This window comes from Leucopleurus acutus, assembly GCF_964270905.1.
Source record: "Leucopleurus acutus genome assembly, chromosome: 9".
NCBI lineage: Eukaryota > Metazoa > Chordata > Mammalia > Artiodactyla > Delphinidae > Leucopleurus > Leucopleurus acutus.
This window is the reverse complement of record NC_139144.1, coordinates 91,053,970-91,080,966: the sequence shown is the minus strand read 5'-3', so window position 1 is coordinate 91,080,966 and position 26,997 is coordinate 91,053,970. Positions and strand designations below refer to the sequence as shown.

The window sequence follows — 26,997 nt, the reverse complement described above, 5'->3', positions numbered from 1 at the left end:
AATTAACTGTTTTCATGCATTTGGACAACACAAATACCAGAACTACATATGGTTCTTGAAAGAAGGTAAATACATGAAATAAGCCCATGTTTAATTCTTGTTTTCTTCCTGGGGGTACTTTTTACCTCTTAGGAAGATGGCACTTAAGGATAGCATAACAGTCATGTTGAGCTGAGGAGGCGAGATTGTTCCCTGGGGCTGCTGAAATTGGTACCCTGGGTACCAGAGAGAAGAACGCTATGTAGAAGGGAGGGCTTCAATAGTCTACATGGTGGTTCCCCAGTCCTTGGCTGAAGGCTTGGCTCTACAAGCACAGGATAAGACTAGGGAAGATAGGACAGAGTGCTACTGTAGGACTGAGATACCAGAGGATAAACGTTCTAGGATATATTGAAATTCAACCTATCCAGAATACAAGGACTTCACTGAGCACCTCAGGCATTCAATCGTGACTCTAGAAAGGTTGTATATTAGGCATAAGAACCGCATTCAGGAGTAAGGGCCATGACCTAGGACTAAGGACAAAATGAAAACAGACCTGCTTTTATAAAAAATAAACCAATTCCAAAGGAAGCAAAATGATTTGCCAGCAATTTAGCTGCCTACCAGAAAAAAATTCAGCATGTTTAAAAAGAACATAATACAAACTCCTACAACATATCTTTCACAATTTCCCACATATGATAAAAAAAAATTATGAAGCACACAAAGAAGGAAATGTGATCCAATAAATATTTAACAGACCCAAAGATAACTCAGATGGTACGATTAACAGAGAAGGACTTTGAATATATGTTAAAATACTTAAAGGAAAAGATAGAGATAGTGAATAAACAGATCAAGTAATTCAAAAAAAGAAGAAATGTTAACTATAAGAAGAATGAAATGAAAATTCTAGAAATAAAAAGTACAATAATGGAAATGAAAGATTTACCAGATGGGCTTAAGAGAAACTGAATATTGCAAAGGAAAGACTCAGTGAACTTAAAAACAAATGAATACAATTATCCAAACCCAAGGCCAGAGGAGAAAAAAAGAACAAAGACCCAGTGACATGTGGGAGATAGCTAGAAATCTACCATATGGATTGGAGTTGGAATTACAAAGGACAGAAGAGAAAGAATATTATGGAGAAAATACGTGAAGAAATAATGGCTGAAAATTTCTCAAATTTGGAAAAAAAAACAAAGAACTCTATTAAATTATGGATCTAAGAGGTTCAGCAAACTCCAAGCCGGATAAATATAAAGATAACCAAATCTAGGCAGGTCACAGTCAAATTGCTGAAAACAGCCAAACAGAAAAAGACACATCACATATAAGGAACAATGATATAAATTATGGCTGACTTTTTACTAAAGAGAACAGATGTCATGAGACAATGGAACAATATCTTTAAAGAAAGAAAAATATTTAAAAGAAAAAAATGTAAACCCAGAATTCTATATACTCAGTTGTTTGGGGACTTCCTTCTACAGCTACAGGTTTGGAAACCACTCTGTTCTCTTACCCCTTCAGGCCTAGGAGGAATAATGGTTCTGTTCTATTGACAATTCTATGTTGCTTCACCATCCCTTATTAGTCTCCCTTAATTCTGTCCACCCTTTTGTAAGTTATCCTTTCATTAAAGTTTCTTAAATTACTCTATGTAAGCCATCCACTTCCTGACAAGAGCCTGACCGACTCACCTCATCTACTTTAATTTCATATTAGATCTCATTTATGTGTGAAAGTTATGAGGTACATTAGCTATGTAAATATTTGAAATCAAATATAAAAAATCAGAGGTGCTTTTCTCACCCCAGTTGCTTAAAAATGCATGAGTATATGATTTCTGTAATTGCTTACTGTGTAAGAAGAAATTCCCGTGAATTTCTCTGTTTTGCCAGCTCTTTAAATAAAATACATTTGCTTCCTGGAAGTCATCTTTAATATATAGTCTAAGATACTGGGTTGGCCAAAAAGTTCATTCCGGTTTTTCCATAAGATGTGGTGAAACTGTACAGGAGTCCCATACTTCCTTACATTGGTGCTTCAGGAGCAGCGCAGTTTAGAATGTAGGTTGAGACTTCTATGTTTGATTATTAGCGTACTCTAACATGAAGCAGAGATTCTGCATTACCAGAGCTCTCAAGGTGCACTTATTAATCCTGAGTGTTAAGAACACTTTCCTGAGATGTAATCTTAGATGTTATTTGCAATGTGGGATATTTTCCTCTTTTCAAGAATGCAGTCCCAAGAAATGCATCAAACTGGCATAATATGAAAATAAATCACCTGAAAGACTGCATGAAAATGACCTATAGATGGAAAGGGGATGATAGTTGCAGAGCACTCTGCTGGATTTACCTTTGAAAACTGATGCGAAGCTTAATTCCATCGCAATAAGACTCTTCATTCTCATGGTCAACATGATGCTTTATCTTAAAGTAAGTATGCATAAGCTGCAATATGCACCTTCAAGAACATAATTAGCACTGAATCAACATTTGGATTAATATGTAACCAGACGTGTTTGTGGAGTCAGGGACTTCCTGTTAATTTACAATTTCCACTATAAACAGCAGAACAAATATAACTAAGAGATTAGCCCAGGTACCAAGTTATTTTTTATAGCAACATGTCTCATATACCCACCATCTTCAGCTAGGTAAACCACAGGATCCTCCTTGGAGCTTGGATAAAGGGGTTCTATCTCCAGGCCTGTTGGGATGTACATTCGCTCAGGATTAGAAGGGGTCCAATCTGGAGAAAAAGAGAAAACAGAGGGACCTTCAAGATGGCGGAGGAGTAAGATGTGGAGATCATCTTCCTCCCCACAAATACATCCACACATGGAACAACTCCTACAGAACACCTACTGAACACTGGCAGAAGACCTCAGACCTCCCAAAAGGCAAGAAACTCCCGATGTACCTGAGTAGGGCAAAAGAAAAAAGAGAGACAAAAAATAGGGATGGGACCTGCACTTCTGGGAGGGAGCTGTGAAGGAGAAAAGGTTTCCACACACTAGGAAGCCCCTTAACTGGCGGAGACTGGGGGTGGCGGGAAGCTTCAGAGCCACGGAGGAGAGCACAGCAACAGGGGTGCAGAGGGCAAGGCAGAGAGATTCCCGCACAGAGGATTGCTGCCGACCAGCACTCACCAGCCTGAGAGGCTTGTCTGCTCATCCTCCAGGGCGGGTGGGGGCTTGGAGCTGAGGCTTGGGCTTCGGAGGTTGGATCCCAGGGACAGGACTGGGGTTGGCTGCATGAACACAGCCTGAAGGGGGCTAGTGCACCACAGCTAGCCAGGAGGGAATCCGGGGAAAAGGTCTGGAGCTGCTAAAGAGGCAAGAGACTTTTTCCTGCCTCTTTGTTTCCTGGTGTGTGAGGAGAGGGGATTAAGAGTGCCGCTTAAAGGAGCTCCAGAGACGGGTGCAAGCCGGGGCTATCAGCGCGGACCCCAGAGACAGGCATGAGACGCTAAGGCTGCTGCTGCCGCCACCAAGAAGCCTGTGCGCGAGCACAGGTCACTATCCACACCTCCTCTCCTGGGAGCCTGTGCAGCCCGCCACTGCCAGGGTCCTGTGATCCAGGGGCAACTTCCCCGAGAGAACACACAGCACACCTCAGCCTCTTAAAACGTCATGCTGGCCTCTGCCGCCACAGGCTCGCCCCGTATTCCAAACCCCTCCCTGCCCCCTGGCCTGAGTGAGCCAGAGGCCCCTAATCAGCTGCTACTTAAACCCTGTCCTGTCTGAGCAGAAACAGGCACCCTCCGGCGACCTACACACAGAGGTGGGGCCAAATCCAAAGCTGAACCCCAGGAGCTGTGCGAACAAAGAAGAGAAAGGGAAATCTCTCCCAGCAACCTCAGGAGCAGCGGATAAAATCTCCACAATCAACTTGAGGTACCCTGCATTTGTGGAACACCTGAATAGAAAACAAATCATCCCAAAATTGAGGCGGTGGACTTTGGGAGCAATGTAGACTTGGGGTTTGCTTTCTGCATCTAATTTGTTTCTGGTTTTATGTTTATCTTAGTTTAATATTTAGAGCTTATTGTCGTTGGTAGATGTGTTTATTGATTTGGTTGCACTCTTCCTTTTTTTAAATTTATATAATATTTTTTCCTTTTTTTCTTTTTGTGACTGTGTATGTGTATGCTTCTTTGTGTGATTTTGTCTGTATAGCTTTGCTTTTACCATTTTTCCTAGGGTTGTCTTTTTTTTTCTTGGTAGTTTTTAGCGCTTGTTATCATTGGTGGATTTGTTTTTCGGTTTGCTTGCTCCCTTCTTTATTTTTATTACTTTTGTTTTTAATATTTATTTTTTATTTTAGTAACTTTATTTTGTTTTACTTTCCTTCTTTGTTTTTTCCCTCCCTTTCCTCCCTTTTCATCTGAGCCAAGTGACTGACAGGGTCTTGGTGCTCTGGCTGGGTGTCAGACCTGAGCTGAGTTCAGGATACTGGTCTACCAGAGACCTCCCTGCCCGACATAATATGAAATGGTGAAAGCTCTCCCAGAGATCTCCATCTCAACGCAAAGACCCTGCTCCACTCAACGACCAGCAAGCTACAGTGCTGGACACCCCATGCCAAACAACTAGCAAGACAGGAACACAATCCCACCCATTAGCAGAGAGGCTGCCTAAAATCATAGTAAGTTCACAGACACCCTAAAGCACACGACCAGACGTGGTCCTGCCCACCAGACAGGTAAGATCCAGCCTCATCCACCAGAATACAGGCACCAGTCCCTTCCACCACAAAACCTACACAACCCAACTGAACCAACCTTACCCACTGGGGGTAGAAACCAAAAACAACGGGAACTAGGAACCTGCAGCCTGCAAAAAGAAGACCCCAAACACAGTAAGTTAAGCAAAATGAGAAGACAGAGAAACACACAGCAGATGAAGGAGCAAGGCAAAAACCCACCAGGCCAAACAAATGAAGAGGAAATAGGCAGTTTACCTGAAAAAGAATTCCGAGTAATGATAGTAAAGATGATCCAAAATCTTGGAAATAGATGGAGAAAATACAAGAAACGTTTAACAAGGAACTAAAAGAACTAAAGAGAAAACAAACAATGATGAACAACACAATAAAAGATATTAAAAATTCTCTAGAAGGAATCAATAGCAGAATAACTGAGGCAGAAGAATGGATAAGTGACCTGGAAGATAAAACAGTGGAAATAACTACTGCAGAGCAGAATAAAGAAAAAAGAATGAAAAGAATTGAGGACAGTCTCAGAGACCTCTGGGACAACATTAAATGCATGAACCTTCGAATTACAGGGGGTCCCAGAAGAGAAAAGAAAAAAAAATGAACTAAGAAAATATTTGAAGAGATTATAGTTCAAAACTTCCCTAATGTGGGAATGGAAATAATCAACTCCAGGAAGCACAGAGAGTCCCAGTGAGGATAAATCCAAGGAGAAACACGCCAAAACACATATTAATCAAACTATCAAAAATTAAATACAAAGAAAAAATATTAAAAGCAGCAAGCCAAAAGCAACAAATAACATACAAGGGAATCCCCATAAGGTTAACAGCTGATCTTTCAGCAGACTCTGCAAGCCAGAAAGGAGTGGCAGGACATATTTAAAGTGATGAAACGGAAAAATCTACAAACAAGAATACTCTACCCAGCAAGGATCTCATTCACATTTGACGGAGAAATTAAAACCTTTACAGAGGTCTTCCCTGGTGGCGCAGTGGATAAGAATCCACCTGCCAATGCAGGACACATGGGTTCGAGCCCTGGTCCAGGAAGATCCCACATGCCACGGAGCAACTAAGCCCATGCGCCACAACTACTGAGCCTGTGCTCTTGAGCCCGCGAGCCACAACTACGGAAGCCCACGCACCTAGAGCCCGTACTCTGCAACAAGAGAAGCCACTGCAATGAGAAGCCCGTGCACCACAACGAAGAGTACCCCTGGCTCGCCACAACTAGAGATAGCCTGTGTACAGCAACGAAGACCCAACGCAGCCAAAAATAAAAGTTAAAAAACCTTTACAGAAAAGCAAAAGCTCTTTAAGAGAATTCTGCACCACCAAATCAGCTTTACAACAAATGCTAAAGGAACTTCTCTAAGCAGGAACACAAGAGAAGGACAAGACCTACAAAAACAAACCCAAAACAAGTAAGAAAATGGGAATAGGAACATACATATCGATAATTACCTTAAATGTAAATGGACTAAATGCTCCAACCAAAAGACACAGATGCTGAATGGATACAAAAACAAGACCCGTATATATGCTGTCTACAAGAGACCCACTTCAGACCTAGGGACACATACAGACTGAAAGTGAGGGGATGGAAAAAAGATATTCCATGCAAATGGAAATCAAAAGAAAGCTGGAGTAGCAATTCTCATATCAGACAAAATAGACATTAAAGACTATTACAAGAGACAAAGAAAGACACTACATAATGATAAAGGGATCAGTCCAAGAAGAAGATATAACAATTGTAAATATTTATGCACCAAACATAGGAGCACTTCAAGACATAAGGCAAATACTAACAGCCATAAAAGGGAAAATCAACAGTAACACATTCATAGTAGGGGACTTTAACACCCCACTTTCACCGATGGGCAGAGCATCCAAAATTAAAATAAATAAGGAAACACAAGCTTTAAATGACATATTAAACAAGATGGACTTAAGTGGTATATATAGGACATTCCATCCCAAAACAACAGAATACAATTTCCTCTCAAGTGCTCATGGAACTTTCCCTAGGATAGATCATATCTTGGGTCACAAATCAAGCCCTGGTAAATTTAAGAATAGTTAAATTGTATCAAGTATCTTTTCTGACCACAATGCTATGAGACTAGATATCAATTACAGGAAAAAATCTGTAAAAAAATACAAACACATGGGGGCTAAACAATACACTACTAAATAACCAAGAGATCACTGAAGAAATCAAAGAGGAAATCAAAAAATGCCTAGAAACAAATGACAACGAAAACACGACGACCCAAAACCGATGGGATGCAGCAAAAGCAGTTCTAGGAGGGAAGTTTATAGCAATACAAGCCTACCTCAAGAAACAAGAAACATCTCAAATAAACAACCTAACCTTACACCTAAAGCAATTAGAGAAAGAGGAACAAAAAGACCCCGAAGTTAGCAGAAAAAAAGAAATCATAAAGATCAGATGAGAAATAAATGAAAAAGAAATGAAGGAAACGATAGCAAAGATCAATAAAACTAAAAGCTGGTTCTCTGAGAAGATAAACAAGATTGATAAACCATTAGCCAGACTCGTCAAGAAAAAAAGGGAGAAGACTCAAATCAATAGAATTAGAAATGAAAAAGGAGAAGTAACAACTGACACACAAAGGATCATGAGGGATCACTACAAGCAACTATATGCCAATAAAATGGACAACCTGGAAGAAATGCACAAATTCTTAGAAAAGCACAACCTTCCGACACTGAACCAGGAAGAAATAGAAAATATGAACAGACCAATCAGAAGCACTGAAATTGAAACTGTGATTAAAAATCTTCCAACAGGGCTTCCCTGGTGGCGCAGTGGTTGAGAGTCCGCCTGCCGATGCAGGGGACATGGGTTCGTGCCCCGGTCCGGGAAGATCCCACATGCCGCAGAGCGGCTGGGCCCGTGAGCCATGGCTGCTGAGCTTGCGCGTCTGGAGCCTGTGCTCCGCAACGGGAGAGGCCACAACAGTGAGAGCCCCGCGTACCACAAAAAAAAAAAAAAAAAAAAAAAATCTTCCAACAAACAAAAGCCCAGGACCAGATGGCTTCACAGGCGAATTCTATCAAACATTTAGAGAAGCGCTAACACCTATCCTTCTCAAACTCTCCCAAAATATAGCAGAGGGAGGAACACTCCCAAACTCATTCTACGAGGCCACCATCACCCTGATACCAAAACCAGACAAAGGTGTCACAAAGAAAGAAAACTACAGGCCAATATCACTGATGAACATAGATGCAAAAATCCTCCACAAAATACTAGCAAACAGAATCCAACAGCACATTAAAAGGATCATACACCATGATCTAGTGGGTTTATCCCAGGAATGCAAGGATTCTTCAATATATGCAAATCAATCAATGTGATACACCATATTAAAAAATTGAAAGAGAAAAAACATGATCATCTCAACAGATGCAGAGAAAGCTTTTGAGAAAATTCAACACCCATTTATGATAAAACCCTCCAGAAAGTAGGCATAGAGGGAACTTTCCTCAACATAATAAAGGCCATATATGACAATCCCACAGCCAACATCGTCCTCAATGGTGAAAAATTGAAACCATTTCCACTAAGATCAGGAAGACGACAAGGTTGCCCACTCTCACCACTATTATTCAACATAGTTTTGGAAGTTTTAGCCACAGCAATCAGAGAAGAAAAAGAAATAAAGGAATCCAAATTGGAAAAGAAGAAGTAAAGCTGTCACTGTTTGCAGATGACATGATACTATACATAGAGAATCCTAAATATGCCTCCAGAAAACTACTAGAGCTAATCAATGAATTTGGTAAAGTAGCAGGATACAAAATTAATGCACAGAAATCTCTGGCATTCCTGTACACTAATAATGAAAAATCTGAAAGAGAAATTAAGGAAACACTCCCATTTACCACTGCAAGAAAAAGAGTAAAATACCTAGGAATAAACCTACCTAAGGAGACAAAGGACCGCTATTCAGAAAACTATAAGACAGCGATGAAAGAAATTAAAGATGATACAAATAGATGGAGAGATATACCATGTTCTTGGATTGGAAGAATCAACATTGTGAAAATGACTATACTATCCAAAGCAATCTACAGATTCAGTGCAATCCCTATCAAACTACCAATGGCATTTTTCACAGAACTAGAACAAAAAATTTCACAATTTGTATGGAAACACAAAAGACCCCAAATAGCCAAAGCAATCTTGAGAACGAAAAATGGAGCTGGAGGAATCAGGCTCCTTGACTTCAGACTATACTCCAAAGCTAAAATAATCAAGACAGTACGGTACTGGCACAGAAACAGAAATATAGATTAATGTAACTGGATAGAAAGCCCAGAGATAAACCCACACACATATGGTCACCTTATCTTTGATAAAGGAGACAGGAGTATACAATGGAGAAAAGACAGCCTCCTCAATAATTGGTGCTGGGAAGACTGGACAGCTACATGTAAAAGAATGAAATTAGAACATTCCCTAACACCATACACAGAAATAAACTCAAAATTAAAGAGCTAAATGTAAGGCCAGACACTATCAAACTCTTAGAGGAAAACACAGGCTGAACACTCTATGAAATAAATCACAGTAAGATCCTTTTTGACCCAGCTCCTAGAGAAATGGAAATAAAAAAAATAAACAAATGGGACGTAATGAAACTTAAAAGCTTTTGCACAGCAAAGGAAACCATAAACAAGACGTAAAGACAACCCTCAGAATGGGAGAAAATATTTGCAAATGAAGCAACTGACAAAGAACTAATTTCCAAAATATATAAGCAGGTCATGCAGCTCAATATCAAAAAAACAAACAACCCAATCTAAAAATGGGCAGTAGACCTAAATGGACATTTCTCCAAAGAAGATATACAGATTGCCAACAAACACATGAAAGGATGCTCCACATCACTAATCATCAGAGAAATGCAAATGAGAACTACAATAAGGTATCACCTCACATGGGTCAGAATGGTCATCATCAAAACAGCAAAAAACAATAAATGCTGGGGAGGGTGTGGAGAAAAGGGAACCCTCTTGCACTGTTGGTGGGACTTTAAATTGATAGAGCCACTATGGAGAACAGTATGGAGGTTCCTTAAAAAACTAAAAATAGAACTACCCTACGCCCCAGGAATCCCACTACTGGGCATATACCCTGAGAAAACTGTAATTCAAAAAGAGTCATGTACCACAGTGTTCATGGCACCACTATTTACAATAGCCAGGACATGGAAGCAACCTAAGTGTCCATCAACAGATGAATGGATAAATAAGATGTGGCACATATATAAAATGGAATATTACTCAGCCATAAAAAGAAACGAAATTGAGTTATTTGTAGTGAGGTAGATGGACCTAGAGACTGTCATACAGAGTGACGTCAGAAAGAAAAAAACAAATACCATATGCTAACACATATATATGGAACATTAAAAAAAAAGTGGTTCTGAAGAACTGAGGGCAGGACAGGAATAAAGATGCAGACGTAGAGAATGGACTTGAGGACACGGGGAGGGTGAAGGGTATGCTGGGACGAAGTGAGAGAGTGTCATGGATATACACTACCAAATGTAAAATAGCTAGTGCGAAGCAGCCACATAGCACAGGGAGATCAGCTTGGTGCTTTGTGACCACCTAGAGGGGTGGGATAGGAAGGCTGGGAGGGAGACGCAAGAGGGAGGAAAAATGGGGATATATTTATATGTATAGCTGATTCACCTTGTTATACAGCAGAAACTAACACACCATTGTAAAGCAATTATACTCCAATAAAGATGTTAAAAAATAAAAAAAGGAAAAACATTAATTGAATATGACTTCAAAAGAAAAGAGGAAAATTTTATTGTATATTTTCAAATTATTCATTGGTAGATCTAGGCTCAAATTTAGTGTTTTATGCAAAACTGGATTTTACCAGGGGTTCACTGAAGGTAACAATGAGCATGGTCACACTTTAACAAAACCCATAACATTTCATTTGCACCTTGGTTCTAAGTTATTATATAGTTCATGATTATTTTGTGTCATCACAGATTTTATACTAAAGTTTCATTTCTCCTGGGTGCTTGATGCCTTTCTAACCTACCTCTGGGAATCTTGCTCCACATTCTATTCTCCCTTTCCCTGCATCTTCAGCTTATTGCTTGATAATGGTTGTCCCCTAAGCTTATACACATGGTTCAAGTTTCTTTTGTCTCTCCACAGGAAGGCTATCCTTGGAGCCCCACCATTTTCCTTATCTATACCAGCTTTCGTACTGTTCATTATTTATTTTTTTTGCGGTACGTGGGCCTCTCACTGTTGTGGCCCCTCCCGTTGCGGAGCACAGGCTCCGGATGCGCAGGCTCAGCGGCCATGGCTCACGGGCCCAGCTGCTCCGCGGCATGTGGGATCTTCCCAGACCGGGGCACAAACCCGTGTTCCCTGCATCGGCAGGTGGACCCTCAACCACTGTGCCACCAGGGAAGCCCTCTTCGTTATTTTTAGGACCAAATTTTTTACCATGATCTATCTGATTGGAAAAAAATGACTTTATGGCCCAACTACCCTCATTTTTCCCACTTTTTAGTGGACAAGAATTGGTGATGACTCATTCTCCTACTTCTCGTTTATTATTGGCTGTTATGTGTCAGACTATGCTTGGCTCTGGGAAAAAATATGCTCCAATAGAGGAAGCCAGCCTCTATGATCCCAAATATATTCACTGAAACAATAAACAAAAGAACTTGGTGACATGAAACAAGTATCACTGGGCAAACATGTTTTTGGGATAATATGTACAACTGCTTTAGCAACAGAAGTGTGTTTGACACAATGAATAGGGGTCAAGTCTAGCTACAGAAAAAGCATGGACTAGAATATTGATGCAAAGACTCATCAGTGTACATTGTAGCGTTAACTGAACAACACACAACCAAATAAACTGACAATAAACAATAAAGCAAACTAAAATTTAAAAGTGAGATTCTCATTAGTTGAAAACTTAATCACCTCAAACCAAAATTAATCATTAACTGATAATATAGCATCTGTTCTGAAATTTTTGGGAATTTCAGCCATTTGCCTTTTTTTTTTTAACACCTTGATATATAAAGCTATATATCTGCCCTTTAAAAAGAGTTCAGCGGGGCTTCTCTGGTTGCACAGTGCTTAAGAACTCGCCTGCCAATGCAGGGGACACGGGTTTGACCCCTGGTCTGGGAGGATCCCACAGGCCGCGGAGCAACTGGGCCAGCAAGCCACAACTACTGAAGCCTGCGTGCCTAGGGCCCGTGCTCCACAGCAGGAGAGGCCATGGCAATGAGAAGCCCGTGCACTGCAACAAAGACCCAATGCAGCCAAAAATAAATAATAAATTAATGAAAAAAAGAAAGAAATACTTTCCTCAACTTGGCCTCCACAGCACTTCTTTCCTCCCAGATACAAAAGCATCTGTTTCCACTCCTAGCACTACATCTTTCCCCTTTTAAAAAAAAAAAAAAGTACAGCCATCTCATTTTATATCTTTGCGCAATTTGTTTGAGGATACCTTTTCATACTTAGGTTACAAAGTTATTTCATTTTCATCTCTCTCTCTTAAAAGCAAGAGGAGCCTATTTGGCTCACAGAGGAATTAACCTAATGTCTGCGTTCAAATGGAGTATGATTTGCTGTCCCTGTAAACTTCGAAACTACTTCAGAAACCCTGATGACAACTTCCTGTAACAACAGTATTTTCTTAATAGAAATTCTTTGGGCATTGATTATAAAAGGTGTTCCTGGGGGAGCTTAAAGATGGCAGAAGAGTAAGACGTGGAGATCACCTTCCTCCCCACAAATACGTCAGAAATACATCTACATGTGGAACAACCCCTACAGAACACCTACTGAATGCTGGCAGAAGACCTCAGACCTCCCAAAAGGCAAGAAACTCCCCACATACCTGGGTAGGGTAAAAGAAAAAAGGAAAAATAGAGACAAAAGGATAGGGACAGGACCTGCACCAGTGGGAGGGAGCCGTGAAGGAGGAAAGACTTCCACACACTAGGAAGACCCTTTGCAGGCGGAGACTGCGGGTGGCGGAGGGGGGAAGCTTCGGAGCCGCGGAGGAGAGCACAGCAACAGGGGTGCAGAGGGCAAAGCAGAGAGATTTCCACACAGAGGATCGGTGCCCACCAGCACTCACCAGCCTGAGAGGCTTGTCTGCTCCCCGGCTGGGACGGGCGGGGCTGGGAGCTGAGGCTCGGACTTCGGAGGTCAGAGGACTGGCACTTTCTGCCATTGAATTGCTTTTGCACTTTTGTCAAAAATTACTTGGGCATATTTGTGTAGCTCTGCTTTGGGGCTCTCTATTGTGTTCCACTTATCTATGTATATATCCCTCCACTAATACCACAGGGCCTTGACCACTGTAGCTATATAAAAGTTCTTGAAATCAGATAAGCTTAATGCTCCCACTTTATGCTTCTTTTCAAAATTATTTTAGCTATTCTAGTCATTTTACCTTTTCAGGTAAACGTGTCTATATCTTTAAAAAAAAGTCTTGATAGGAATTGCCTGGAACCCGTATATCTATTTGGGAAGAACTGACACCTTTACTAGACTGAGTTTTCCAATCAATGAACATGGTATATTTCTTGATTTATTTAGATCTTCTTTGATTCCTTTCATTGGCATTGTGTAGTTTTAAGCATTCAAGTCTTGTAGATGTTTTGTGAAATTTACACCTAAGTATTTAAGTTTTCTGAGTGATTATGCTGTATATTGTGGTAGGGGTTTGGATCACACAGATGTATATGCGTTTGCTAAAATTCACTGATTGATAACACTTAGATTTGTGCATTTCATTTAATGTAGAAATTACCTCAAAATAGAAAAAGAATCACAAAGACTGAACTTTAGAGGAGAAATGTAAGAATGTCTACAATTTACTTTGAAATAAATTGAAAGAGGTGTCCCTCTTCTTGCTCTGGGCCCATAATTTGTGGGAGTTTCTGTTAATGAACTTTATCAGACATCTGGTTCTTACTTCAAGACCATCTCACCTAAAATCACTCACTCTTTCCTCTTAAATAAGACATCTTGATGGACTAATGACTAATCAGCCCATGCTCACCCATAACTGTGATTTCATGCATTCAGTATTTTCTAATTTTTAAGGGATGCTATGACTCAGCTATGGCCGTCTGAGGCCTTAACACAGTCAAATAAATTGTAGCTGGACTTTAATTGAATATTATTTACCAACATCATCGACCATAAGGTGTTATTCAGTCAGTGGTTACAGGACATAAGGATAACTGCAGACACACATACATGTACACACATATGCATATGAACAGGTAAAGGACCTGTTTAACAAACCCCCTTTACCCCCCACTAAATCCCATGCTCTGCATCCCTATAATGCCCTGTCAAGCCCCCAAAACAAGGCAAAAACACGTAAGTACGTAGAACTTAGCCATCTACGCAATAACATGGACCACTTAATGCCCAAGATTAGACAGACCTAGAAAATAAACCCCAATCATACCAATAAACTACTTATTCACCATTTATATAGACAGACATCTCCCTAGATCTACCGACCATTTTAATCAAAATTTTAACACTAAATCTAACATAAATCACATAAAACAACTATATACATGTTACTTCAATATGTGAAAACAACTTGTTAATGTAGCTTAAAACCTTAAAGCAAGGCACTGAAAATGCCTAGATGAGTTTACTAACTCCACAAACACGTAGGTTTGGTCCCAGCCTATTAGTTTTTAATAAAATTACACATGTAAGCAGCCACACCCCAGTGAGAATACCCTCTAAATCATTACGATTAAAAGGAGAAGGCATCAAGCACATTAACATTAGCAGCTCATAACGCCTTGCTTAACCACACCCCCACGGGAAGCAGCAGTGACAAAAATTAAGCCATAAACAAAAGTTCGACTAAGTTATACCAACAAGGGTTGGTAAATTTCGTGCCAGCCACCTCAGTCATACGATTAACCCAAATTAATAAAAATATGATGTAAGGCGTGTTAAAGAGTTACATAAAATAAAGTTTTAATTAAGTCATAAAAAGCCGTAACTAAAATAAAAGTAGACTATGAAAGTGACTTTAGTATTTCCTGACCCAAACTGGGATTAGATACCCCACTATGCTTAGCCCTAAACCCAAATAATTACAAGAACAAAATTATTCGTCAGAGTACTACTAGCAGCAGCTTAAAACTCAAAGGACTTGGAGGTCCTTCACACCCCTCTAGAGGAGCCTGTTCTATAATCGATAAACCCTGATAAACCTCACCAACTCTTGCTAATTGAGTCTATATACCGCCATCTTCAGCAAACCCTTAAAAGGAGTAAAAGTAAGCATAATTATTATACATAAACACGTTAGGTCAAGGTGTAACCTATGGGATGGGAAGAAATGGGCTACATTTTCTACTTCAAGAATATATTTTCACCACATTTTAGTTTTAGTTTATGAAAACTAAAAACCAAAGGAGGATTTAGTAGTAAATTAAGAATAGAGTGCTTACTTGATTAAGACCATGAAGCACGCACACACCGCCCGTCACCCTCCTTAAGTATTATAATAATTTTCTATAATCTATTAGCAAACACTAATCATATGAGAGGAGACAAGTCATAACAAGGTAAGCATACTGGAAAGTGTGCTTGAATAAATCAAAGCATAGCTTCAAAAAAGCACCTAGGGAGTAGGAGAGGGGGAAGATGGCGGAAGAGTAAGACGCGGAGACCACCTTCCTCCCCACAGATACATCAGAAATACATCTACACATGGAACGATTCCTACAGAACACCTACTGAATGCTAGCAGAAGACCTCAGACCTCCCAAAAGGCAAGGAACTCCCCACGTACCTGGAGGGGATTAAGAGCGCTGCTTAAAGGAGCTCCAGAGACGGGCGTGAGCCGCGGCTAACAGCGCGGACCCCAGAGATGGGCACAAGACGCTAAGGCTGTTGCTGCCGCCATCAAGAAACCTGTGTGCGAGCACAGGTCACTATCCACACCTCCCTTCCAGGGAGGCTGTGCAGCCCGCCACTGCCAGGGTCCCGGGATCCAGGGACAACTTCCCCGGGAGAACGCACGGCACGCCTCAGGCTGGTGCAACGTCCTGCCGGCCTCTGCCGCCGCAGGCTCACCCAGCATCGTGCCCCTCCCTCCCCCCGGCCTGAGTGAGCAAGAGGCCCCGAATCAGCGGCTCCTTTAACCCCGTCCTGTCTGAGCAAAGAACAGATGCCCTCCCGCGACCTACACGCAGAGGTGGGGCCAAATCCAAAGCTGAGCCCCGGGAGCTGTGCAACAAAGAAGAGAAAGGGAAATCTCTCCCAGCAGCCTCAGGAGCAGCGGATTAAATCTCCACAATCAACTTGATGGACCTGCATCTGTGGAATACCTGAATAGACAATGAATCATCCCAAATAGAGGAGGTGGACTTTGAGAGCAAGATTTATTATTTTTTCCCTTTTCCTCTTTTTGTGAGTGTGTATGTGTATGCTTCTGTGTGAGATTTTGTCTGTATAGCTTTGCTTTCACCATTTGTCCTAGGGTTCTATCCGTCTGTTGTTTTTTATTTCTTAAAAAATTTTTTTCTTAATAATTATTTTTTATTTTAATAACTTTATTTTATTTTATCTTTATTTTCTTTTATCTCCTTCCTTCCTTCCTCCCTCCCTCCCTTCCTTCCTTCCTTTCTACTTTTTCTCCCTTTTATTCTGAGCTGTGTGGATGAAAGGCTCTTGGTGCTGCAGCCAGGAGTCAGTGCTGTGCCTCTGAGGTGGGAGAGCCAACTTCAGGACACTGGTCCACAAAAGACCTCCCAGCTCCATGTAATATAATATGGCAAAAATCTCCCAGAGATCCCCGTCTCAACACCAACACCCAGCTTCACTCAACGGCCAGCAAGCTACAGTGCTGGACACCCTATGCCAAACAACTAGCAAGACAGGAACACAACCCCACCCATTAGCAGAGAGGCAACCTAAAATCATAATAAGTCCACAGACACCCCAAAACACACCACCAGACGTGGACCTGCCAACCAGAAAGACAAGATCCAGCTTCATCCACCAGAACACAGGCACTAGTCCCCTCCACCAGGAAGCCTACACAACCCACTGAACCAACTTTAGCCACTGGGGACAGACACCAAAAACAACGGGAACTACAAACCTGCAGTCTGCAAAAAGACAACCCCAAACACAGTAAGTTAAGCAAAATGAGAAGACAGAAAAACACACAGCAGATGAAGGAGCAAGATAAAAACCCACCAGACCTAACAAATGAAGAGGAAATAGGCAGTCTACCTGAAAAATAAGTGAGAAAAATGATAGTAAAGATGATCCAAAATCTTGGAAATAGAATAGAGAAAATGCAAGAAACATTTAACAAGGATTCAGAGGAACTAAAGATGAAACAAGCAATGATGAACAACACAATAAATGAAATTAAAAATAAAAGGGATCAATAGCAGTATAACTGAGGCAGAAGAACGGATAAGTGACCTGGAAGATGAAATAGTGGAAATAACTACTGCAGAGCAGAATAAAGAAAAAAGAATGAAAAGAACTGAGGGCAGTCTCAGAGACCTCTGGGACAATATTAAATGCACCAACATTCGAATTATAGGGGTTCCAGAAGAAGAGAAAAAGAAAGGGACTGAGAAAATATTTGAAGTGATTATAGTTGAAAACTTCCCTAATATGGGAAAGGAAACAGTTAATCAAGTCCAGGAAGCACACAGAGTCCCATACAGGATAAATCCATGGAGAAACATGCCAAGACACATATTAACCAAACTGTCAGAAATTAAATACAAAGAAAACATATTAAAAGCAGCAAGGGAAAAACAACAAATAACACACAAGGGAATCCCCATAAGGTTAACAGCTGATCTTTCAGCAGAAACTCTGCAAGACAGAAGGGACTAGCAGGACATATTTAAAGTGATGAAGGAGAAAAACTACAACCAAGATTACTCTACCCAGCAAGGATCTCATTCAGATTTGATGGAGAAATTAAAACCTTTACAGACAAGCAAAAGCTGAGAGAGTTCAGCACCACCAAACCAGCTTTACAACAAATGCTAAAGGATCTTCTCTAGGCAAGAAACACAAGAGAAGGAAAAGACCTAAAATAACAAACCCAAAACAATTAAGAAAATGAGAATAGGAACATACATATCAATAATTACCTTAAATGTAAATGGATTAAATGCTCCCACCAAAAGACACAGACTGGCTGAATGGATGCAAAAACAAGACCCATATAATGCTGTCTACAAGAGACCCACTTCAGACCTAGGGACACATACAGACTGAAAGTGAGGGGATGGAAAAAGATATTCCATGCAAATGGAAACCAAAAGAAAGCTGGAGTAGCAATTCTCATATCAGACAAAATAGACTTTAAAATAAAGACTATTAGAAGAGACAAAGAAGGACACTACATAATGATCAAGGGATCGATCCAAGAAGAAGATATAACAATTGTAAATATTTATGCACCCAACATAGGAGCACCTCAAAACATAAAGCAAATACTACCAGCCATAAAAGGGGAAATCGACAGTAACACATTCATAGTAGGGGACTTTAACACCCCACTTTCACCAATGGACAGATCATCCAAAATGAAAATAAATAAGGAAACACAAGCTTTAAATGATACCTTAAACAAGATGGACTTAATTGATATTTATAGGACATTCCAACCAGAAACAACAGAATACACATTTTTCTCAAGTGCTCATGGAACACTCTCCAGGATAGATCGTACCTTGGGTCACAAATCAAGCCTTGGTAAATTTTAAAAAATTGAAATTCTATCAAGTATCTTTTCCGACCACAACACTATAGGACTAGATATCAATTACAGGAAAAGATCTGTAAAAAATACAAACATATGGAGGCTAAACAATACACTACTTAATAACGAAGTGATCACTGAAGAAATCAAAGAGGAAATAAAAAAATACCTAGAAACAAATGACAATGGAAACACGACAACGCAAAACCTATGGGATGCAGCAAAAGCAGTTCTAAGAGGGAAGTTTATAGCAATACAATACTACCTTAAGAAACATGAAACATCTCGAATAAACAACCTAAACTTGTGACTAAAGCAATTAGAGAAAGAAGAACAAAAAACCCCCGAAGATAGCAGAAGGAAAGAAATCATAAAGATCAGATGAGAAATAAATGAAAAAGAAATGAAGGAAACGATAGCAAAGATCAATAAAACTAAAAGCTGGTTCTTTGAGAAGATAAACAAAATTGATAAACCATTAGCCAGACTCATCAAGAAAAAAAGGGAGAAGACTCAAATCAATAGAATTAGAAATGAAAAAGAAGTAACAACTAACACTGCAGAAATGCAAAATATCATGAGAGGTTACTACAAGCAACTCTATGCCAATAAAATGGACAACCTGGAAGAAATGGACAAATTCTTAGAAATGCATACCCTGCCAAGACTGAATCAGGAAGAAATAGAAAATATGAACAGACCAATCAGAAGCACTGAAATTGAAACTGTGATTAAAAATCTTCCAACAAACAAAAGCCCAGGATCAGATGGCTTCACAGGTGAATTCTATCAAACTTTTAGAGAAGAGCTAACACCTATCCTTCTCAAACTCTTGCAAAATATAGCAGAGGGAGGAATACTCCCAAACTCATTCTACGAGGTCACCATCACCTTGATACCAAAACCAGACAAGGATGTCACAAAGAAAGAAAACTACAGGCCAATATCACTGATGAACATAGATGCAAAAATCCTCCACAAAATACTAGCAAACAGAATCCAACAGCACATTAAAAGGATCATACACCATGATCAAGTGGGCTTTATTCCAGGAATGCAAGGATTCTTCAATATACGCAAATCAATCAACGTGATACACCATATTAACAAGTTGAAAGAGAAAAACCATATGATCATCTCAATAGATGCAGAGAAAGCTTTCGACAAAATTCAACACCCATTTATGATAAAAACCCTCCAGAAAGTAGGCATAGCGGGAACTTTCCTCAACATGATAAAGGCCATATATGACAAACCCACAGCCAACACTGTCCTCAATGGTGAAAAACTGAAAGCATTTCCACTAAGATCAGAAACAAGACAAGGTTGCCCACTCTCACCACTCTTGTTCAACACTGTTTTGGAAGTTTTAGCCACAGCAATCAGAGAAGAAAAGGAAATAAAAGGAATCCAAATCGGAAAAGAAGAAGTAAAGCTGTCACTGTTTGCAGATGACATGATACTATACATAGAGAATCCTAAATATGCCTCCAGAAAACTACTAGAGCTATCAATGAATTTGGTAAAGTAGCAGGATACAAAATTAATGCACAGAAATCTCTGGCATTCCTATACACTAATGATGAAAAATCTGAAAGTGAAATCAAGAAAACACTCCCATTTACCACTGCAACAAAAAGAATAATATATCTAGGAATAAACCTACCTAATAGACAAAAGACCTGTATGCAGAAAATTATAAGACACTGATGAAAGAAATTAAAGATGATACAAATAGATGGAGAGATATACCATGTTCTTGGATTGGAAGAATCAACATTGTGAAAATGACTCTACTACCCAAAGCAATCTACAGATTGAATGCAATCCCCATCAAACTACCACTGGCATTTTTCACAGAACTAGAACAAAAAATTGCACAATTTGTATGGAAACACAAAAGACCCAGAATAGCCAAAGCAATCTTGAGAACAAGAAACAGAGCTGGAGGAATCAGGCTCCTTGACTTCAGGCTATACTACAAAGCTACAGTGATCAAGACAGTATGGTACTGGCACAAAAACAGAAATATAGATCAATGGAACAGGACAGAAAGCCCAGAGATAAACCCATGCACATATGGTCACCTTATCTTTGATAAAGGAGGCAGGACTGTACAGTGGAGAAAGGACAGCCTCTTCAATAAGTGGTGCTGGGAAAACTGGACAGGTACATGTAAAGTATGAGATTAGAACACTCACTAACACCATACACAAAAATAAGCTCAAAATGGATTAAAGAGCTAAATGTAAGGCCTGAAACTATCAAACTCTTAGAGGAAAACATAGGCAGAACACTCTATGACATAAATCACAGCAAGATCCTTTTTGACCCACCTCCTAGAGAAATGGAAATAAAAACAAAAATAAACAAATGGGACCTAATGAAACTTCAAAGCTTTTGCACAGCAAAGTAAACCATAAACAAGACCAAAACCCTCAGAATGGGAGAAAATATTTGCAAAGGAAGCAACTGACAAAGGATTAATCACCAAAATGTACAAGCAGCTCATGCAGCTCAATAACAAAAAAACAAACAACCCAATCCAAAAATGGGCAAAAGACCTAAACAGACATTTCTCCAAAGATATACAGATTGCCAACAAACACATGAAACAATGCTCAACATCATTAATCATTTGAGAAATGCGAATCAAAACTATAATGTGATATCATCTCACACCAGTCAGAATGGCTATCATCAAAAAATCTAGAAACAATAAATGCTGGAGAGGGTGTGGAGGAAAGGGAACACTCTTGCACTGCTGGTGGGAAGTGAATTGGTACAGCCACTATGGAGAACAGTATGGAGGTTCCTTAAAAAACTACAAATATAACTACCATATGACCCAGCAATCCCACTACTGGGCATATACCCTGAGAAAACCATAAGTCAAAAAGAGTCATGTACCAAAATGTTCATTGCAGCTCTATTTACAATAGCCAGGAGATGGAAAGAATCTAAGTGTCCATCATTGGATGAATGGATAAAGAAGATGTGGCACATATATACAATGGAATATTACTAAGCCATAAAAAGAAACGAAATTGAGTTATTTGTAGTGAGGTAGATGGACCTAGAGTCTGTCATACAGAGTGAAGTAAGTCAGAAAAAGAAAGACAAATACCGTATGCTAACATGTATAAATGGAATCTAAGAAAAAAAAATGTCATGAAGAACCTAGGGGTAAGACAGGAATAAAGACACAGACCTACTAGAGAATGGACTTGAGGATATGGGGAGGGGGAAGGGTAAGCTGTGACAAAGTAAGAGAGTGGCATGGATATATATACACTACCAAACATAAAATAGATAGCTAGTGGGAAGCAGCCGCATAGCACAGGGAGATCAGCTTGGTGTTCTGTGACCACCTAGAGGGGTGGGATAGGGAGGATGGGAGGGAGGGAGACGCAAGAGGGAAGAGATATGGGAACATATGTATATGTATAACTGATTCACTTTGTTATAAAGCAGAAACTAACACACCATTGTAAAGCAATTATACTCCAATAAAGATGTAAAAAAAAACCAAAATACCTAGTTTTCACCTAGTAGATTTCATAATTTATGAATACTTTGAAATAAATCTAGGCCAACACCCCTTTCCATTCTACTAGTACAAGCAAACTAAATAAAACATTCACTCAACATTCAAATTATAGGAGATAGAAATTTAAAATATCCCTGGCGCTACAGAGAAAGTACCGTAAGGGAATGATGAAAGAAGCATTAAAAGTAACAAAAAGCTAAGTTTACCCTCTGTACCTTTCACATAATGATTTAACTAATATTCAACAAAGAGAACTTAAGTTAAATATCCCCAAACCAGACGAACTACTTATGAACAGTTTATTAGAACAAACTCTTCTGTGTAGCAAAATAGTGAGGAGATTCATAAGTAGAGGTGAGAAGCCTAATGAGCCTAGTGATAGCTGGTTGTCCAGGAAAAGAATTTCAGTTCAACTTTAAAAATCACCAGAAACCTTTTATAAATTTTAATGTATTTTTAAATGTTAGTCTAAAAAGGTACAGCCTTTTAGAAATGGGTACAACCTTATGTAGAGAGTAAAAATAAGCAACACCATAGCTGGCTTAAAAGCAGCCACCAATTAAGAAAGCATTCAAGCTCAACAGTAATTTTACCTTAATACCAATAACAAGCAAATCAACTCATAGGTTTATACTGGACTAATCTATTAACCAATAGAGGCGATAATGTTAATATGAGTAACAAGAAGTATTTCTCCTTGCATAAGTTTACATCAGTAACTAATAATATATGAATAATTAACAGTAAATAAATACAACTCAACGTTAAACTATTTATCAAACACACTATTAATCCAACAGCCATGCACCCAAAGAAAGATTAAAAAAAGTAAAAGGGACTCAGCAAACATAAACCCCACCTATTTACCAAAAACATCACCTCTAGCATAACAAGTATTAGAGGCACTGCCTGCCCAGTGACAACTGTTAAATAGCCACAGTATCCTGACCAAAGGTAGCACAAACCTTTGTTCTCTAAATAAGGACTTGTATGAATGGCCACACAAGGGTTTTACTGTCTCTTAGTTTCAATCAGTGAACCTGACCTTCCCATGAAGAGGCGGGAAAAACAAAATAAGACCCAATGGAGCTTTAATTTGTCAACCCCCCCAAAAAATAACTAAACCATCAAGTGATAACAAAAATTTATATTGGTTGACAACTTGGTTGGGGTGACCTCGGAGAACAAAAAAGCCTCCGAGTAATTAAAGTCTAGACTTACCAGTCAAAACATATTATCACTTATTGATCTAAAAAGCTGATCAATGGAACAAGTTACCCTAGGGATAACAGCACAATCCTATTCTAGAGTTCAAACCGACAATAGGGTTTACGACCTCGATGTTGGATCAGGACACCCCAATGATGTAACTGCTATTAAAGGTTCATTTGTTCAACGATTAAAGTCCTATACGATCTGAGTTCAGACCAGAGTAATCCAGGTCGGTTTCTATCTATTATACATTTCTCCCAGTACGAAAGGACAAGAGAAATAAGGCCCACTTTAAAAAGTGCCTTAAAACTAAATAATGATATAATCTCAACTTAATTAACAGATACAAAACATCTACCCAAGACTAGGGTTTGTTAAGGTGGCAGAGCCTGGAAATTGCGTAAAACTTAAAACTTTACAACCAAAGGTTCAAATCCTCTCCCCAACAAAATGTTTATAATTAATATCTTAACACTTATTATCCCCATTCTTTTAGCTGTAGCATTCCTAACATTAATTGAACAAAAAATTTTAGGTTATATGCAACTTCGAAAAGGGCCAAATATCATAGGACCATGTGGTCTAATACAACCCATTGCTGATGCAGTCAAGTTACTCAGTAAAGAATCACTTCGACCAGCTACATCCTCCATTTCTTAGCAGAATACGCCAACATTATCATAATAAACATTTTCCCAACAATACTATTTCTAGGAGCATTCTATAACCCCTATATGTCAGAGTTATACACAACCAACTTTATCATCGAAACACTATTACAAACAATCTCTTTCCTATGAATTTGAGCATCCTGTCCTTGATTTTGATACGATGAATTAATATATTTACTTTGAAAAAACTTCCTAGCACTAACGCCAGCCCTATGCATATGACACACCTCATTACCTATTACAATATCAAGCATCCATCAAGAAATATGTCTGATAAAAGAGTTACTTTGATAGAGTAAATAATAGAGGTTTAAATCATCTTATTTCTAGAATCATAGGAATTGATTAAGAGTTCAAAATTCGTGCTACCACATTACACCATATTCTATAGTAAGATCAGCTAAATAAGCTATTGGACGCTTACCCAAAAAATGTTGGTTTATACCCTTCCCGTACTAATAAATCCCATCATCTTTATCATCATCCTAACAACCATTATCTCAGGAACCATAATTGTAATAACCAGCTCCCACTGACTATTAATCTGAATCGATTTTGAAATAAATATACTAGCCATTATTCCCATTTTAATAAAAAAATTTAACTCACGAGCTCTAGAAGCACCCACTAAATATTTCCTAACACAAGTTACCACATCAATATTACGTATAATAGCCGTTATTATTAACGTGTTATATTCCGGCCAATGAACCATTACAAAAATCTTTAATCCAACAGCATCGACAGTAATAACCATAGCCCTAACCATAAAACTAGGACTATCTCCATTCCACTTCTGAGTACCTGAAGTTACACAAGGCATCTCGTTAATAGCAGGCTTCATCTTACTAACATGACAAAAACTTGCACCCCTGTCAGTATTATACCAAATCTCACCATCCATCAGCCTAAACCAAGTACTATCTATAACCATACTATCCATCATAATTGGGGGTGAGGTGGATTAAACCAAACCCAACTATAAAAAATTATAGCTTACTCATCAATTGCTCACATAGGATGACTATCAGCCATTATACTGTAAAACCCAACTATAACAACCCTAAACCTTATAATTTATATTACAATAACATATTACAGCTCAGCTACGGCTATACTATCGCTATCACACACATGAAACAAAATATCCATTATTACAACCCTCATCCCCATCACCCTATTCTCAGTGGGAGGCCTTCCACCACTATCAGGATTTATGCCAAAGTGAATAATCATTTAAGAAATAACAAAAAACAACAACATTATTTTACCTAAACTAATAGCTATTACAGCACTACTCAACCTATACTTCTACATATGACTCACATACTCTACAGCACTAACTATATTTCCCTCCATAAATAATATAAAAATAAAATGACAATTTGATTTTGCAAAACAATTTTCCTACCAACAATAATTGTAATATCCATAATACTCCTACCCCTTACACCAATACTCTGAGTAATGGATTAGGAATTTAGGTTACACAGACCAAGAGCCTTCAAAGCCCTAAGCAAGTTTACTTAATTCCTGCTTAATAAGGACTGCAAGACTATATCTTACATCAACTGAATGCAAATTGAACACTTTAAGCTAAATCCTCACTAGATTGGTGGGATTACACTTCCCAAGAAACTTTTAGTTAACAGCTAAATACCCTGGTCAACTTGCTTCAATCTACTTCTCCTACCACCAGGAAAAAAAAAGGTGGGAGAAGCCCTGGCAGAATTGAAGCTGCTTCTTTGAATTTGCAATTCAATGTGTAAAATTCACCACAGGACTTGGCAAAAAGAGGACTCAACCCCCATCTTTACATTTACAGTCTAATACTTACTCAGCCATTTAACCTATGTTCATAAACCACAGACTATTCTCAACTAACCATAAAGACATTGGTACTTTATATCTACTACTTGGTGCTTGGGCTGGGATAGTGGGCACTACCTTAAGCCTACTAATTCATGCTGAACTAGGTCAACCTGGAACACTGCTTGAAGACTATCAGATTTACAACGTAGTTGTAACAGCCCACACATTTGTAATAATTTTCTTTATAGTTATGCCCATTATAATTGGAGGCTTCAGGAACTGACTAGTTCCACTAATGATCGGGGCACCCGATATAGCCTTTCCCCATATAAATCATATAAGCTTCTGATTACTTCCACCCTCTTTCCTACTACTTCTTTCATCATCTATTGTTGAAGCCAGTGCTGGTACAGGCTTTAGCCAGAAACTTAGCCCATGCTGGAGCTTCAGTAGACCTTACTATCTTTTCCCTGCATTTAGCAGCTGTTGCCTCAATTTTAGATGCTATTAATTTTATTACAATTATTAACATAAAACCATATGCTATACCCCAATATCAAACACCATTATTTGTATGATCAGTTTTAATTACAGCTGTGCTACTGCTACTATCATCACCTGTTCTAGTAGCTGGAATTACTATGCTATTAACAGAAACGAAACCTAAACACAACCATTTTTGACCCTGCGGGAGGGGGAGATCAAACCTTATATCAGCACCTATTCTGATTCTTCAGACATCCTGAGGTCTATATTCTAATTTTACTTGGATTTGGAATAATCTCACATATTGTAACTTATTGCTCAGGAAAAAAGAGCTTTCTGGGTACATAGGTATACTATGAGCTATGATATCAATTGGACTTTTAGGATTCATCGTATGAGCTCACCACATGTTTACAGTAAATACAGATGTTGAAACATGAGCATATTTTATATCAGCCACTATAATTATTGCTATTCCAACAGGAGTAAAAGTATTTAGTTGACTAGCAACGCTTCATGGAGGTAATATCAAATGATCTCCAGCCATAATATGAGCCCTAGGCTTCATCTTCCTTTTTACAGTAGGTGGACTAACAGGAATTGTCCTAGCTGACTCATCACTAGACACTGTCCTTCATGATATAGATTACATGGTTGCACACTTCCACTAAGTATTATCAATTGGAGCTGTATTCGCTATTATGGGAGGCTTTGTACATTG

General features: G+C 39.1%; 1 protein-coding gene across 1 annotated transcript in view; it reads right to left on the bottom strand.

The window, feature by feature from the left end:
- The window catches only part of AGBL3 (AGBL carboxypeptidase 3), a gene marked incomplete at its 5' end in the record, with an annotated part of 88,224 nt that overhangs the window by 46,211 nt on the left and 15,016 nt on the right, over nt 1–26,997 (bottom strand). Inside the window, 1 exon segment of the mRNA XM_082846026.1 lies at nt 2,638–2,745. Coding sequence (XP_082702152.1) covers nt 2,638–2,745 — 108 coding nt within the window.